Below are 15,419 nucleotides of genomic sequence, written 5' to 3'. Positions count from 1 at the left end.
TGAGGTGTGTATTTATGAGAAAAAGCTCTTTACAACACAAGTGTGCGACAAAATGAGGCCCTGTAGAGGGTCTGTGATGATTGACCAGAGGTGAAACAAAAAACTGAAAAGTGCCTGAACACTGATCATTTCAGTCCTGTCTACAAGATCTTGAGCTCCCGGGAGTGAGTCTGCAGTATTCTGAGGGTGACAATGAGTTTGATAGCTTTCCTAAACCAGGGGTAGAAGAGAGCATAGATCAGAGGGTTCACACAGGAGTTGGTCAGCATGATCCAAGACAACACCGCAAAGTATGACGAGTTGTTTGAGGTGTCCTCACCAGCGAGAGCGGGATAGTAATACGGACAGAAACTCATCAGAAACACAGCTATCACAATCCCAAGAGTCCTGGCTGCCTTCCTCTCTGATTTTTTAGCGACTGGAGCTGCTCCCACAGTGGTGGCAGCAGTCTGCAGCCGAATGACACGCACCTGAGACACAGCAACCACAAACACCCTCATATAGAGAACAATCATGACAGTACAAGGCCCGACAAAGGTCATTAAGAAATCAACAGTTCCTGAGATTTGGCTGACGACCACCACACACTCCCCGTGGCAGGAGCTGAACCTGTCCGGCTGCCCCAAGTGTTCCATCAGAATGCACCCGTTGTAGATAATTGAACAGGCCCAGCATACACAGATTGAAATTGTAACTCTGCTAAGTGTGATCTTGGAGGAATAGAGCAGTGGGTCACAGATAGCCAGATATCGGTCTATGGATATGAGCACCATGTTGCCTACAGAGACAGAGAGCAGACAGTAAGAAACATAAGGAGTCAGAGCACACATGAGCCTCCCCAGCAGCCAACATGTCTCCATGTAGCGCAGGCCCTCGATGGGCATCACCAGCAGCCCCACCACCAGGTCGGACACAGCCAGGGAGAGAAGCAAGGCGTTGGTCGGGGTGTGAAGCTGCCGGAAGTGGGAGATGGAGATGATGACGAGCAGGTTGAGTGTCACGGTGAGCAGAGAGATGAAGGCCAGCAGGGTGTAGAGTACTGCAGTCTCAGAGCGAGGTCGAAGCAGCACCCTCCTGCAGGAGGTGTTGAGGTTGGGAAAGCAGAGCAGAGGGCCCTCAGCATCGTCCATCAGGGAGGAGAAGAGATGCATCTCCCCATCAGAAAGCTGATTTATCCTCCTCTAAGCTGCTGGTCCGCCTCTCCAAACCCCTTATGGATGATGCAACATCTCTCCCTCTTCATCATCTTCATCACTTCCCCCCTCCCTAAACTTTTATTGTATTGATCCCAGGTTAAATTGTGTTGCTCTTTAGGTACGTATGGGTGGTAGCAAGTAGTTGTATAATATGTATTTTCAACAAGTAGCTATGAACACGTCCTGTTTGGTGTATACCTTTACCACCTGAAAAGTTGATCAACAAGGATTTTAAGCAAAGTTAGTAATTAAAGCACTCAAATGTACAGTAGCGCCGAGATCGAAAAGTGGCCAAAGGTATGTCGATTGCTGCTCAGCGGCTTATGCCGATGCCTAGAGCCTTATGCCGTTCCTCGGAGAGGTGGCCAAAGTTATGTCGATTGCTGCTCAGCGGCTTATACCGATGCCCAGCCTTATGCCGTTCCTCGGAGAGGTGGCCAAAGTTATGTCGATTGCTGCTCAGCGGCTTATACCGATCCCCAGACTCTTATGCAGTTCCTCGGAGAGGTGGCCAAAGTTATGTCGATTGCTGCTCAGCGGCTTATACCGATGCCCAGACTCTTACACCGTTCCTCGGAGTGGTGTGCCGCTGTCATGCCGCTGATATTCCACCGACACATGACGGTGTGTGTCGCTACAGACTGTTGTGCTTCTGAGAGACTGTTGGATGGGAAATGTATACATTGTTGTAGTCTTTTTTGACAATGCTAACTTAACACATTGCCGTAAATAAAGGAACGTAGGCTATGTGTTTCTTTTGGATATTATGTTGGTGGGATGTAGGCATGTAGACAGTAATTAAACGTGGGATTCTTGCGATATGATAGCAAAGTAATATGTCTAAATGTGGGCCTATAAACTACTTCAAGCTAATGAAAGAGATAGCCTTAGCTAACATGGCTACTGTGTTAGCCCAATGGCTACTGTGTTAGCCCAGCCACCGTAGCCAGTCTGACTAATCGATAGCAGAAACTTTGAGCCAACTAAACAATACTTACTGACAGGTTTCCTTTACTAGGAGAACACAAGAATACATTACTTCGTATAAAATTTACTTCATCGAACATTGACCATTGTGGCATATTATGTATCATGTTCACTATACATAATTTATGTATCATGTTCACTATACATTTATTATATATCATGTTCACTGTACATTGAGATATGTTTTAACTATAATTGGTTGTCTCAAAGTTTCTGCTATCGATTAGTCAGACTGGCTACGGTGGCTGGGCTAACACAGTAGCCATGTTAGCTAAGGCTATCGCTTTCATTAGCTTTAAGTAGTTTATAGACCCAAATTTAGACATATTACTTTGCTATCATATCGCAAGAATCCCACGTGTAATTACTGTCTATATGCCTACATCCCACCAACATAATATCCAAAAGAAACACATTGCCTACGTTCCTTTATTTGCGGCAATGTGTTAAGTTATCATTGTCAAAAAAGACTACAACAATGTATACATTTATGGCGGGACTTGTCGTAAAAACCAGCCCAGTGGCATTATATTTGCATATCCATCAGGGGGTGGTACCCATCCAACAGTCTCTCAGAATCATAACAGTCTGTAGCGACACACACCGTCATGTGTCGGTGGAATATCAGCGGCATAACAGCGGCACACCACTCCGAGGAACGGTATAAGAGTCTGGGCATCGGTATAAGCCGCTGAGCAGCAATCGACATGACTTTGGCCACCTCTCCGAGGAACGGCATAAGGCTCTAGGCATCGGTATAAGCCGCTGAGCAGCAATCGACATACCTTTGGCCACTTTTCGATCTCGGCGTCACTCCAAATGTATTAAACTAAATGCAATTGAACATCACAATTGTGTCTGTGAAATACAAGTTGTGCCATCAGTTTACAATTAGTGAGAATTTGATCCTAATGAATTGGTTTTAAAAAGGGGAACACAAGGTGGTAGAATGCTTTAAAGTTTGGCCAAATGGGGATTTTGGTGTATTTTGTAGGTCTATAGGCCGAAATCTGAGATGTATTTTATCAAGAACCGGTTGATCTGTTCAGCAAATTCATCTTTTACATTTTATTTTAGTTTTTACAGATTTATAACTAAGGAATTGCCCAGTAAACAGCTGTCTACCACTCTCCATTGTGAGATATACCTTGTTAATTGTCAGCTATTCTTTTCCTCTTATTAATTTTTTATTTTATTTTTGTAAATCTCCGACCTTTCATGCTCAAATGTTTTCTAACTATTTTTCAAATCATTGTGATTCACAGGCCTGATTCACACAGACACCTGGGCATAGCTCTCACATTGGGAAGTCTATTGAGGCAAAGTGATAATTCAGAATATAGATGTGAATATGTAGTATTATACTCATTGTACATGCACATTATATGTTTACTTGGTGTGGCAGAACCATTTTTTTTGCATTTAGTTGCTACAAATTCCAAGTTTTTGTGTTTCTTCTCACAACCAGTAAGTTGCAGGGAAGACAGGAAGTGCATTTGACAGCAGTTCAGTGTTGAAGCAGATTGAACATAGCAGAGATAAAGACCACACTGGGTGGATTTTTTTTAATAGCACAGCTGACAAGAAAGGTAATAAAAGATGCAGTACAGCACTGAATAGTAGTGCCAATAATGACAACCTGGAACAGACAAAAGTGAAATTAGGACAATTTCCACTGAAAGAATATTACTGAAGAGATACAAATCACTAGATAATTGACATTTTGATGTTTCTATCTTCATATTTGCATGTGTGATATTCTTTTGCTGTCAGACACAAAATCTGGTCATACAGTGTTTCATTCAAGGTGAATAGACAGACATTTACAGTGAGAGGTCACTGGTTAATGTGCTTCACCCAGGAATGAGGTGTGTATTTCTGAGAAAAAGCTCTTTACAAACACAAGTGTGCGACAAAATGAGGCCCTGTAGAGGGTCTGTGATGATTGACCAGAGATGAAACAAAAAACTGAAAAGTGCCTGAACACTGATCATTTCAGTCCTGTCTACAAGATCTTGAGCTCCCGGGAGTGAGTCTGCAGTATTCTGAGGGTGACGATGAGTTTGATAGCTTTCCTAAACCAGGGGTAGAAGAGAGCATAGATCAGAGGGTTCACACAGGAGTTCGTCAGTGCGATCCAAGACAACACTGCAAAGTATGACGAGCTGTTAGAGGTGTCCTCACCAGCGAGAGCGGGATAGTAATATGGACAGAAACTCATCAGAAACACAGCTATCACAATCCCAAGAGTCCTGGCTGCCTTCCTCTCTGATTTTTTAGCGGTTGGAGCTGCTCCCACAGTGGTGGCAGCAGTCTGCAGCCGAATGACACGCACCTGAGACACAGCAACCACAAACACCCTCATATAGAGAACAACCATGACAGTACAAGGCCCGACAAAGGTCATAAAGAGATCAACAGTTCCTGAGATGTGGCTGACGACCACCACACACTCCCCGTGGCAGGAGCTGAACCTGTCCGGCTGCCCCAAGTGTTCCATCAGAATGCACCCGTTGTAGATAATTGAACAGGCCCAGCATACACAGATTGAAATTGTAACTCTGCTAAGTGTGATCTTGGAGGAATAGAGCAGTGGGTCACAGATAGCCAGATATCGGTCTATGGATATGAGCACCATGTTGCCTACAGAGACAGAGAGCAGACAGTAAGAAACATAAGGAGTCAGAGCACACATGAGCCTCCCCAGCAGCCAGCATGTCTCCATGTAGCGCAGGCCCTCGATGGGCATCACCAGCAGCCCCACCACCAGATCGGACACAGCCAGGGAGAGAAGCAGGGCGTTGGTCGGGGTGTGAAGCTGCCGGAAGTGGGAGATGGAGATGATGACGAGCAGGTTGAGTGTCACGGTGAGCAGAGAGATGAAGGCCAGCAGGGTGTAGAGTACTGCAGTCTCAGAGCGAGGTCGAAGCAGCACCCTCCTGCAGGTGGTGTTGAGGTTGGGAAAGCAGAGCAGAGGGCCCTCAGCATCGTCCATCAGGGAGGAGAAGAGATGCAACTCCCCATCAGAAAGCTGATTTATCCTCCTCTAAGCTGCTGGTCCGCCTCTCCAAACCCCTTATGGATGATGCAACATCTCTCCCTCTTTATCATCTTCATCACTTCCCCCCTCCCTAAACTTTTATTGTATTGATCCCAGGTTAAATTGTGTTGCTCTTTAGGTACGTATGGGTGGTAGCAAGTAGTTGTATAATATGTATTTTCAACAAGTGTCTATGAACACGTCCTGTTTGGTGTATACCTTTACCACCTGAAAAGTTGATCAACAAGGATTTTAAGCAAAGTTAGTAATTAAAGCACTCAAATGTACAGTAGCGCCGAGATCGAAAAGTGGCCAAAGGTATGTCGATTGCTGCTCAGCGGCTTATGCCGATGCCTAGAGCCTTATGCCGTTCCTCGGAGAGGTGGCCAAAGTTATGTCGATTGCTGCTCAGCGGCTTATACCGATGCCTAGCCTTATGCCGTTCCTCGGAGAGGTGGCCAAAGTTATGTCGATTGCTGCTCAGCGGCTTATACCGATCCCCAGACTCTTATGCCGTTCCTCGGAGAGGTGGCCAAAGTTATGTCGATTGCTGCTCAGCGGCTTATACCGATGCCCAGACTCTTACACCGTTCCTCGGAGTGGTGTGCCGCTGTCATGCCGCTGATATTCCACCGACACATGACGGTGTGTGTCGCTACAGACTGTTGTGCTTCTGAGAGACTGTTGGATGGGAAATGTATACATTGTTGTAGTCTTTTTTGACAATGCTAACTTAACACATTGCCGTAAATAAAGGAACGTAGGCTATGTGTTTCTTTTGGATATTATGTTGGTGGGATGTAGGCATATAGACAGTAGTTAAACGTGGGATTCTTGCGATATGATAGCAAAGTAATATGTCTAAATGTGGGCCTATAAACTACTTCAAGCTAATGAAAGAGATAGCCTTAGCTAACATGGCTACTGTGTTAGCCCAATGGCTACTGTGTTAGCCCAGCCACCGTAGCCAGTCTGACTAATCGATAGCAGAAACTTTGAGCCAACTAAACAATACTTACTGACAGGTTTCCTTTACTAGGAGAACACAAGAATACATTACTTCGTATAAAATCTACTTCGTCGAACATTAACCATTGTGGCATATTATGTATCATGTTCACTATACATAATTTATGTATCATGTTCACTATACATTTATTATGTATCATGTTCACTGTACATTGAGATATGTTTTAACTATAATTGGTTGTCTCAAAGTTTCTGCTATCGATTAGTCAGACTGGCTACGGTGGCTGGGCTAACAGTAGCCATGTTAGCTAAGGCTATCGCTTTCATTAGCTTTAAGTAGTTTATAGACCCAAATTTAGACATATTACTTTGCTATCATATCGCAAGAATCCCACGTGTAATTACTGTCTATATGCCTACATCCCACCAACATAATATCCAAAAGAAACACATTGCCTACGTTCCTTTATTTGCGGCAATGTGTTAAGTTAGCATTGTCAAAAAAGACTACAACAATGTATACATTTATGGCGGGACTTGTCGTAAAAACCAGCCCAGTGGCATTATATCTGCATATCCATCAGGGGGTGGTACCCATCCAACAGTCTCTCAGAATCATAACAGTCTGTAGCGACACACACCGTCATGTGTCGGTGGAATATCAGCGGCATAACAGCGGCACACCACTCCGAGAAACGGTATAAGAGTCTGGGCATCGGTATAAGCCGCTGAGCAGCAATCGACATGACTTTGGCCACCTCTCCGAGGAACGGCATAAGGCTCTAGGCATCGGTATAAGCCGCTGAGCAGCAATCGACATAACTTTGGCCACTTTTCGATCTCGGCGTCACTCCAAATGTATTAAACTAAATGCAATTGAACATCACAATTGTGTCTGTGAAATACAAGTTGTGCCATCAGTTTACAATTGGTGAGAATTTGATCCTAATGAATTGGTTTTAAAAAGGGGAACACAAGGTGGTAGAATGCTTTAAAGTTTGGCCAAATGGGGATTTTGGTGTATTTTGTAGGTCTATAGGCCGAAATCTGAGATGTATTTTATCAAGAACCGGTTGATCTGTTCAGCAAATTCATCTTTTACATTTTATTTTAGTTTTTACAGATTTATAACTAAGGAATTGCCCAGTAAACAGCTGTCTACCACTCTCCATTGTGAGATATACCTTGTTAATTGTCAGCTATTCTTTTCCTCTTATTAATTTTTTATTTTATTTTTGTAAATGTCCGACCTTTCATGCTCAAATGTTTTCTAACTATTTTTCAAATCATTGTGATTCACAGGCCTGATTCACACAGACACCTGGGCATAGCTCTCACATTGGGAAGTCTGTTGAGGCAAAGTGATAATTCAGAATATATATGTGAATATGTAGTATTATACTCATTGTACATGCACATTATATGTTTACTTGGTGTGGCAGAACCATTTTTTTTGCATTTAGTTGCTAGAAATTCCAAGTTTTTGTGTTTCTTCTCACAACCAGTAAGTTGCAGGGAAGACAGGAAGTGCATTTGACAGCAGTTCAGTGTTGAAGCAGATTGAACATAGCAGAGATAAAGACCACACTGGGTGGATTTTTTTTAATAGCACAGCTGACAAGAAAGGTAATAAAAGATGCAGTACAGCACTGAATAGTAGTGCCAATAATGACAACCTGGAACAGACAAAAGTGAAATTAGGACAATTTCCATTGAAAGAAAATTACTGAAGAGATACAAATCACTAGTTAATTGACATTTTGATGTTTCTATCTTCATATTTGCATGTGTGATATTCTTTTGCTGTCAGACACAAAATCTGGTCATACAGTGTTTCATTCAAGGTGAATAGACAGACATTTACAGTGAGAGGTCACTGGTTAATGTGCTTCACCCAGGAATGAGGTGTGTATTTCTGAGAAAAAGCTCTTTACAACACAAGTGTGCGACAAAATGAGGCCCTGTAGAGGGTCTGTGATGATTGACCAGAGATGAAACAAAAAACTGAAAAGTGCCTGAACACTGATCATTTCAGTCCTGTCTACAAGATCTTGAGCTCCCGGGAGTGAGTCTGCAGTATTCTGAGGGTGACGATGAGTTTGATAGCTTTCCTAAACCAGGGGTAGAAGAGAGCATAGATCAGAGGGTTCACACAGGAGTTCGTCAGTGCGATCCAAGACAACACTGCAAAGTATGACGAGCTGTTAGAGGTGTCCTCACCAGCGAGAGCGGGATAGTAATATGGACAGAAACTCATCAGAAACACAGCTACCACAATCCCAAGAGTCCTGGCTGCCTTCCTCTCTGATTTTTTAGCGGTTGGAGCTGCTCCCACAGTGGTGGCAGCAGTCTGCAGCCGAATGACACGCACCTGAGACACAGCAACCACAAACACCCTCATATAGAGAACAACCATGACAGTACAAGGCCCGACAAAGGTCATAAAGAGATCAACAGTTCCTGAGATGTGGCTGATGACCACCACACACTCCCCGTGGCAGGAGCTGAACCTGTCCGGCTGCCCCAAGTGTCCCATCAGAATGCACCCGTTGTAGATAATTGAACAGGCCCAGCATACACAGATTGAAATTTTAACTCTGCTAAGTGTGATCTTGGAGGAATAGAGCAGTGGGTCACAGATAGCCAGATATCGGTCTATGGATATGAGCACCATGTTGCCCACAGAGGCAGAGACCAGACAGTAAGAAACATAAGGAGTCAGAGCACACATGAGCCTCCCCAGCAGCCAGCATGTCTCTATGTAGTCCAGGCCCTTGATGGGCATCACCAGCAGCCCCACCACCAGGTCGGACACAGCCAGGGAGAGAAGCAGGGCGTTGGTCGGGGTGTGAAGCTGCCGGAAGTGGGAGATGGAGATGATGACGAGCAGGTTGAGTGTCACGGTGAGCAGTGAGATGAAGGCCAGCAGGGTGTAGAGTACTGCAGTCTCAGAGCGGGGTCGAAGCAGCAGCTTCCTGCAGGAGGAGTTGAGGTTGGGAAAGCAGAGCAGAGGGCCCTCAGCATCGTCCATCAAGGAGGAGAAGAGATGCATCTCCCCATCAGACAGCTGATTTATCCTCCTCTAACCTGCTGTTCCGCCTCTCCAAACACCTTATGGATGATGCAACATCTCTCCCTCTTCATCATCTTCATCACTTCCCCCCTCCCTAAACTTCTATTGTATTGATCCCAGGTTAAGTTGTGTTGCTCTTTAGGTACGTATGGGTGGTAGCAAGTAGTTGTATAATCTGTATTTTCAACAAATAGCTATGAACAAGTCCTGTTTGGTATATACCTTTACCACCTGAAAAGTTGATCAACAAGGATTTTAAGCAAAGTTGGTAATTAAAGCACTTGAATGTATTAAACTAAATGGAATTGAACATCACAATTGTGTCTGTGAAATACAAGTTGTGCCATCAGTTTACAATTAGTGAGAATTTGATCCTAATGAATTGGTTTTAAAAAGGGGAACACAAGGTGGTAGAATGCTTTAAAGTTTGGCCGAATGGGGATTTTGGTGTATTTTGTAGGTCTATAGGCCGAAGTCTTTCTGCTGTACAAAGAGGCAGAAAGCACCTTCTGCAGTAAACTGTTCCCTCATCACCCCCATGTGGCTACAGCCAGAATGTGAATGCCTTGTGACCGTGGCCCAATTCAACTGGTTTGCTGAGATTTATTTTATCAAGAAAAGGCTGATCTGTTCAGCAAATTCTTCTTTTACATTTTATTTTAGTTTTTACAGGTTTATAACTAAGGAATTGCCCAGTAAACAGCTGTCTACCACTCCCCATTGTGAGATATACCTTGTTAATTGTCAGCTATTCTTTTCCTCTTATTCATTTTTTATTTTATTTTTGTAAATCTCCGACCTTTCATGCTCAAATGTTTTCTAACAATTTTTCAAATCATTGTGATTCACAGGCCTGATTCACACAGACACCTGGGCGTAGCTCTCAAATTGGTAAGTCTATTAAGGCACAGTGATAATTCAGAATATATATGTAAATATGTAGTATTATACTTATTGTACATGCACATTATATGTTTACTTGGTGGGGCAGAACCATTTTTTTTGCATTTAGTTGCTAGAAATTCCAAGTTTTTGTGTTTCTTCTCACAACCAGTAAGTTGCAGGGAAGACAGGAAGTGCATTTGACAGCAGTTCAGTGTTGAAGCAGATTGAACATGGCAGAGATAAAGACCACACTGGTTTAATTATTTTTAATAGCACAGCTGACAAGAAAGGTAATAGAAGATGCAGTACAGCGCTGAATAGTAGTGCCAATGATGACAATTTGAAACAGACAAAAGTGAAATTAGGACAATTTCCACTGAAAGAATATTACTGAAGAGATACAAATCACTAGATAATTGACATTTTGATGTTTCTATCTTCATATTTGCATGTGTGATATTCTTTTGCTGTCAGACACAAAATCTGTGCATACAGTGTTTCATTCAAGGTGAATAGACAGACATTTGCAGTCAGAGGTCACTGGTTAATGTGCTTCACCCAGGAATGAGGTGTGTATTGATGAGAAAAAGCTCTTTACAACACAAGTGTGCGACAAAATGAGGCCCTGTAGAGGGTCTGTGATGATTGACCAGAGGTGAAACAAAAAACTGAAAAGTGCCTGAACACTGTTCATTTCAGTCCTGTCTACAAGATCTTGAGCTCCCGGGAGTGAGTCTGCAGTATTCTTAGGGTGACGATGAGTTTGATAGCTTTCCTAAACCAGGGGTAGAAGAGAGCATAGATCAGAGGGTTCACACAGGAGTTGGTCAGCATGATCCAAGACAACAGGGCATAATAGGACAAGCTAGTGGAGGTGTCCTCACCAGCGAGAGCAGGATAGTAATATGGACAGAAACACATCAGAAACACAGCTATCACAATCCCAAGAGTCCTGGCTGCCTTCCTCTCTAATTTTTTAGCGGTTGGAGCTGCTCCCACAGTGGTGGCAGCAGTCTGCAGCCGAATGACACGCACCTGAGACACAGCAACCACAAACACCCTCATATAGAGAACAACCATGACAGTACAAGGCCCGACAAATGAGAAGAAGAGATCTAGCATGCCTGAGATGTGGCTGACGACCACCACACACTCCCCGTGGCAGGAGCTGAACCTGTCCGACTGCCCCAAGTGTCCCATCAGAATGCACCCGTTGTAGATAATTGAACAGGCCCAGCATACACAAATTGAAATTTTAACTCTGCTAAGTGTGATCTTAGAGGAATAGAGCAGTGGGTCACAGATAGCCAGATATCGGTCTATGGATATGAGCACCATGTTGCCTATGGAGGCAGAGAGCAGACAGTAAGAAACATAAGGAGTCAGAGCACACATGAGCCTCCCCAGCAGCCAGCATGTCTCCATGTAGCGCAGGCCCTCGATGGGCATCACTAGCAGCCCCACCACCAGGTCGGACACAGCCAGGGAGAGAAGGAGGGTGTTGGTCGGGGTGTGAAGCTGCCGGAAGTGGGAGATGGAGATGATGACGAGCAGGTTGAGTGTCACGGTGAGCAGAGAGATGAAGGCCAGCAGGGTGTAGAGTACTGCAGTCTCAGAGCGGGGTCGAAGCAGCACCCTCCTGCAGGAGGTGTTGAGGTTGGGAAAGCAGAGCGGAGGGCCCTCAGCATCGTCCATCAGGGAGGAGGAGAAGCAGCGATGAAGTGGGGTAAGAGAAATGGTTAAATCCTCTGACAGACGTGGTATTTATCTTCCTCCGAGATCACCCTCCTGTTTGTCGACCCTAAGAGATGATGTCATCTCTGTCCCTCATCTCCAACGTCATTACCCCCTCTACATCTTATCTCCCTGTATTATACTTTTACATCTTAAATAAGACTTCAACTAATGGCTTTATTAATGTTTAATACATTAGTAAAGTATATTTTATATTGTAAGAATAAGCCAAGAACAAGAACAGTTTGAGATGCCAGGTTGTTAAAAATCTCTTGTACATATTCCTGTAGAGCCCCATACCATTCAATTCATCATGCAGGAATACTCCCTGAATGCTTTTTGACTTTTTCACTGGCTTTTGTATTGTCTGATTAGTCAATATTTTGCAGTTTTAGATACTAGCAAGCCATCCATAAAGGGATTTGGGTGTCTCATTGAAGAGCTAACTCATAAGACAGCACGTCTTTCTAAACCAAATTTGGCAACAAAGAGCTAAAAAAAATGTATTTCGACACACAAGTACGCTCATTTATTTTCCAAGACTTAGTGGAGAAATCAATACCACTCTCATGAAATAACAAGCCGGACTCTATTGAAAGGTACCAATCCATCCGGCCAGCCATTCATCACCTTATGCTTATCCTGGGTCAAGTTGTGTTGTGTCAGCAGGCTAAGCAGGGTATTCCAGATGTCCCTCTCCCCAGCAATGCTTTAAAACTCCTCCAGTGGTCCAAGGTAGTCTAAGGCCAGATGAGGTATGTAACCCCTCCAGCAAGTTCTGGGTCTGCTCTGGGTTCTCTTCTGAGTTAGGCGTGCCCAGAAAACCTCCAAAGGGAGGCACCCAGGACGCAACCTAATCTGATGCCCGAACCACCTCAGCTGGGTCTATTCTGAGCTCTGTCCGGATGTCTGAGCTCCTCACCTGTTCTCCAAGGCTGAGCCCAGCCACCCATTTTGGCTGCTTTAATCCGCGATGATATACATTTGGTCATCACCCAAAGCTCATGAGCATAAGTGAGAGTTGGCAACATAGAGTGACTGGTAAATTGAAAGCTTTGGCCCTCTGGCTCTTCCCTCATCACCAAGATGGACCGGCGCAACACCAGCATTAATACTAGCGTTGGCCAAACTACCTTACCATCTCATACTCCATTTTCCCGTCACTTGTGAACAAGACCCTGAGTTACTTAAACTCCTACGCTGTGTGTAGGAGCTGGCTCCCCAACCATGGCCTCAGTGCTGACCTTCATCACGGCTGCTTTACACTCAGCTGCAAACCACCCCAGTGTCTGCTGGAGGTCACAGACCGAAGAAGCCAACAGAACCACTCCATCTGAAAAAAGCAGAGACATGGGACAACCCTGGTGAAGTCTAGCAACGGCTGTGGTACCCCATACTCCCTAGGGGACACGGTCATAGGCTTTCTCCAAGTCCACAAAACACATGTAGACTGGATGAGCAAACTCCCGTCTACCCCCTGAGCAATCCAGCAAGGGTGAAGAGCTGGTCCACTGTACCACGACCAGGAAGGACTCTGCATTGTTTCTCTTGAATTCAAGGTTTGACAATCGGTTGGAGCCTCTTTTAGGCCTCCAAAGATTTGCCACCTTAGTGTTGTGAAGGGGTTTGTGTGTCCTTTTGATCCTGGGGGTTGTGTTGTAGGGGCAGTAGCTTCTGGTATGGTTTTCTAAGGCAAATTGGTCTCAGGGGAGGGTCTAGACTAAGAGCCCGTCTTCGCCTGCCACCTGGGCATCCTGATCCCTGGCATTGCAGTCTGGTTGTAGGAAGGGGAAGGAAGTGGAGCTGGTGTGGGACTTGGAGTGGTACCAAATAGATATAAAGAGTGCAGCTTCTGGAACCAAACTCCTGGATAGGGGCTAGACTATCTCCTTTTCCGGAGTTGCCCAGGGTTAGAGGAGCACATGCACAAGGTTCAATAAATTTGAACCTTGTCTCCAGTCACCTGACACCATTTCTTAAAAACCTTGGATTCAAGAGTGCAAACTTGTTCATATTTATTTGACTTAACCCTTAGTAAATATGCTGGTTAAACTTGACAAAGTGTGCTTTTATTTTGTATTTCGAATGACTCCAACCTTCAGACACTCTCGCACCTCCAGACTGGATGAGCAGCAGCCAGGATCCTGCTCTAAACGTATCAGGCCTCAATGACCCTCCTTCATTAGGCCCTTACTGCAGCTCAGCAACATGGCAGACAAGCTATACATCTCACTGAAGGCCAAGGACCATCGGACCACCATCTTAATCCCATCATAAAGAAGCTCAGAGCTAATGGGCTCTATCTTAAGCTTGGCGCAAAGCCGCACACAGCGCAGCGCAAGTGTCATTGCTAGTATCAGACTGACGCAGTTGTCATTTTCACACCCAGTCCCCGCGTTGTGTAAATAGGAAATGCCGCCCCCTGTGCGCCCCTGGGCGTGTTGGTCTTAAAATGAGGTGTGGTCAGGCGTACTGATGGCGGATTGCTATCTTGAGGCAGCAGAAAGTGACAGTGCCATAGACCGACAAAAAGCTGCCATTTCAAAGATGCATTAGATGCACATACATAGGCAAATTCACACCATACACTCCGATTTTATGATTTGATCAGCAAAACTGAAAGCTGTAATTATAAACTCTCCAAAGGGAATGAGTCAGGAGTTTTAAATAATCAATGAAGTTTATCAGCTGTTCCTTGTGTGCAAATGCGCATGTAAATACAGAGATACACATGTCATTTCTGCTGCTGGAGGATCGCTGCAGGTAATGTCATTAATATTTCATCACAACCATTATTGATTGGGATTATACTTTTTATGACCCGTCTCGCTTGATCCACGGACTTAGAGAGCACACACAGAGGGGCGCGGCAGCGCTCCTCCTCCTCCTCAGTTTAACATCAGTGCATTTTTTCATATGCAGTCAAACAGAGTTGTTGATGGGACAGATGATTGTGAAACGGTGAGGCAGAGCAGATCACGTCCCTTTCCCTCAGCGAAGACGAGTGACACTGTTTAATATGCTCCAGGAATTTGAGCCGACGCTCGGATTAGATTGATTTATGTTCTGCCCAAAACACAACCATGACTAATTCAGAGTCTAAATACCCCCTCTTTGCGATGTGCACCACATTTTGCGCCCAGATTATCCTCCGTTTAACTAGCAAAATGGACTTGGACACGGCCTAAACGAACTAGCACGCTGCACTTTAGATCACGCACTATGGACCGTCTAAATAGGGCCCAATATGTAAAAGATGTTGTTTTTGAGCCCCACAAAAAATGTTGGTCAGTGGCCATGCAATAGACGATCCTGTATGTTAAATATTTTTCATGACATCAAGGGAAGGTTGCATCAATTTGGAAAACTCTTCCTTAGTTTGATTACCAGTTGTCATTTCACTTGTTTACCTGTTTTCATCATCACGGTTTGTTTTTTAACACCTCAGATTGGCTCGGTGCCTCTGTACTTTAGAGGTGTCACGCTCAAGAACTGGCTCTTCTGCTAATGAGACACGGCCCACAGACATCAACTG

General features: G+C 44.5%; 4 protein-coding genes across 4 annotated transcripts; all 4 read right to left on the bottom strand.

The window, feature by feature from the left end:
• LOC311253105 (trace amine-associated receptor 13c-like) lies at positions 1–1,130 on the bottom strand (the record flags this gene model as incomplete). The annotated part of the gene is made up of 1 exon (XM_084346841.1): positions 1–1,130. The coding sequence occupies one exon, from the start codon at positions 1,128–1,130 to the stop codon at positions 141–143; it is 990 nt and encodes a 329-aa protein (XP_084202967.1). The 3' UTR covers positions 1–140.
• Positions 1,131–4,151: 3,021 nt separating this feature from the next.
• Positions 4,152–5,384, bottom strand: LOC311253115 (trace amine-associated receptor 13c-like). Its single transcript, XM_084346850.1, has one exon. The coding sequence runs from the start codon at positions 5,176–5,178 to the stop codon at positions 4,189–4,191; it is 990 nt and encodes a 329-aa protein (XP_084202976.1). The 5' UTR covers positions 5,179–5,384; the 3' UTR covers positions 4,152–4,188.
• Positions 5,385–7,864: 2,480 nt separating this feature from the next.
• On the bottom strand, positions 7,865–9,226 carry LOC311253337 (trace amine-associated receptor 13c-like). Its single transcript, XM_084347229.1, has one exon. The coding sequence runs from the start codon at positions 9,221–9,223 to the stop codon at positions 8,234–8,236; it is 990 nt and encodes a 329-aa protein (XP_084203355.1). The 5' UTR covers positions 9,224–9,226; the 3' UTR covers positions 7,865–8,233.
• Positions 9,227–10,249: 1,023 nt separating this feature from the next.
• LOC311253289 (trace amine-associated receptor 13c-like) lies at positions 10,250–15,344 on the bottom strand. Its single transcript, XM_084347141.1, has one exon. It carries the CDS (start codon positions 11,843–11,845, stop codon positions 10,856–10,858), a length of 990 nt encoding a protein of 329 aa, XP_084203267.1. The 5' UTR covers positions 11,846–15,344; the 3' UTR covers positions 10,250–10,855.
• Positions 15,345–15,419: the final 75 nt, after the last annotated feature.

Source organism: Pagrus pagrus (assembly GCF_965226575.1).
Source record: "Pagrus pagrus genome assembly, chromosome: 24".
NCBI lineage: Eukaryota > Metazoa > Chordata > Actinopteri > Spariformes > Sparidae > Pagrus > Pagrus pagrus.
Note: the sequence above shows the minus strand (reverse complement) of the source record. Positions and strands in the feature narration are given on the sequence as shown.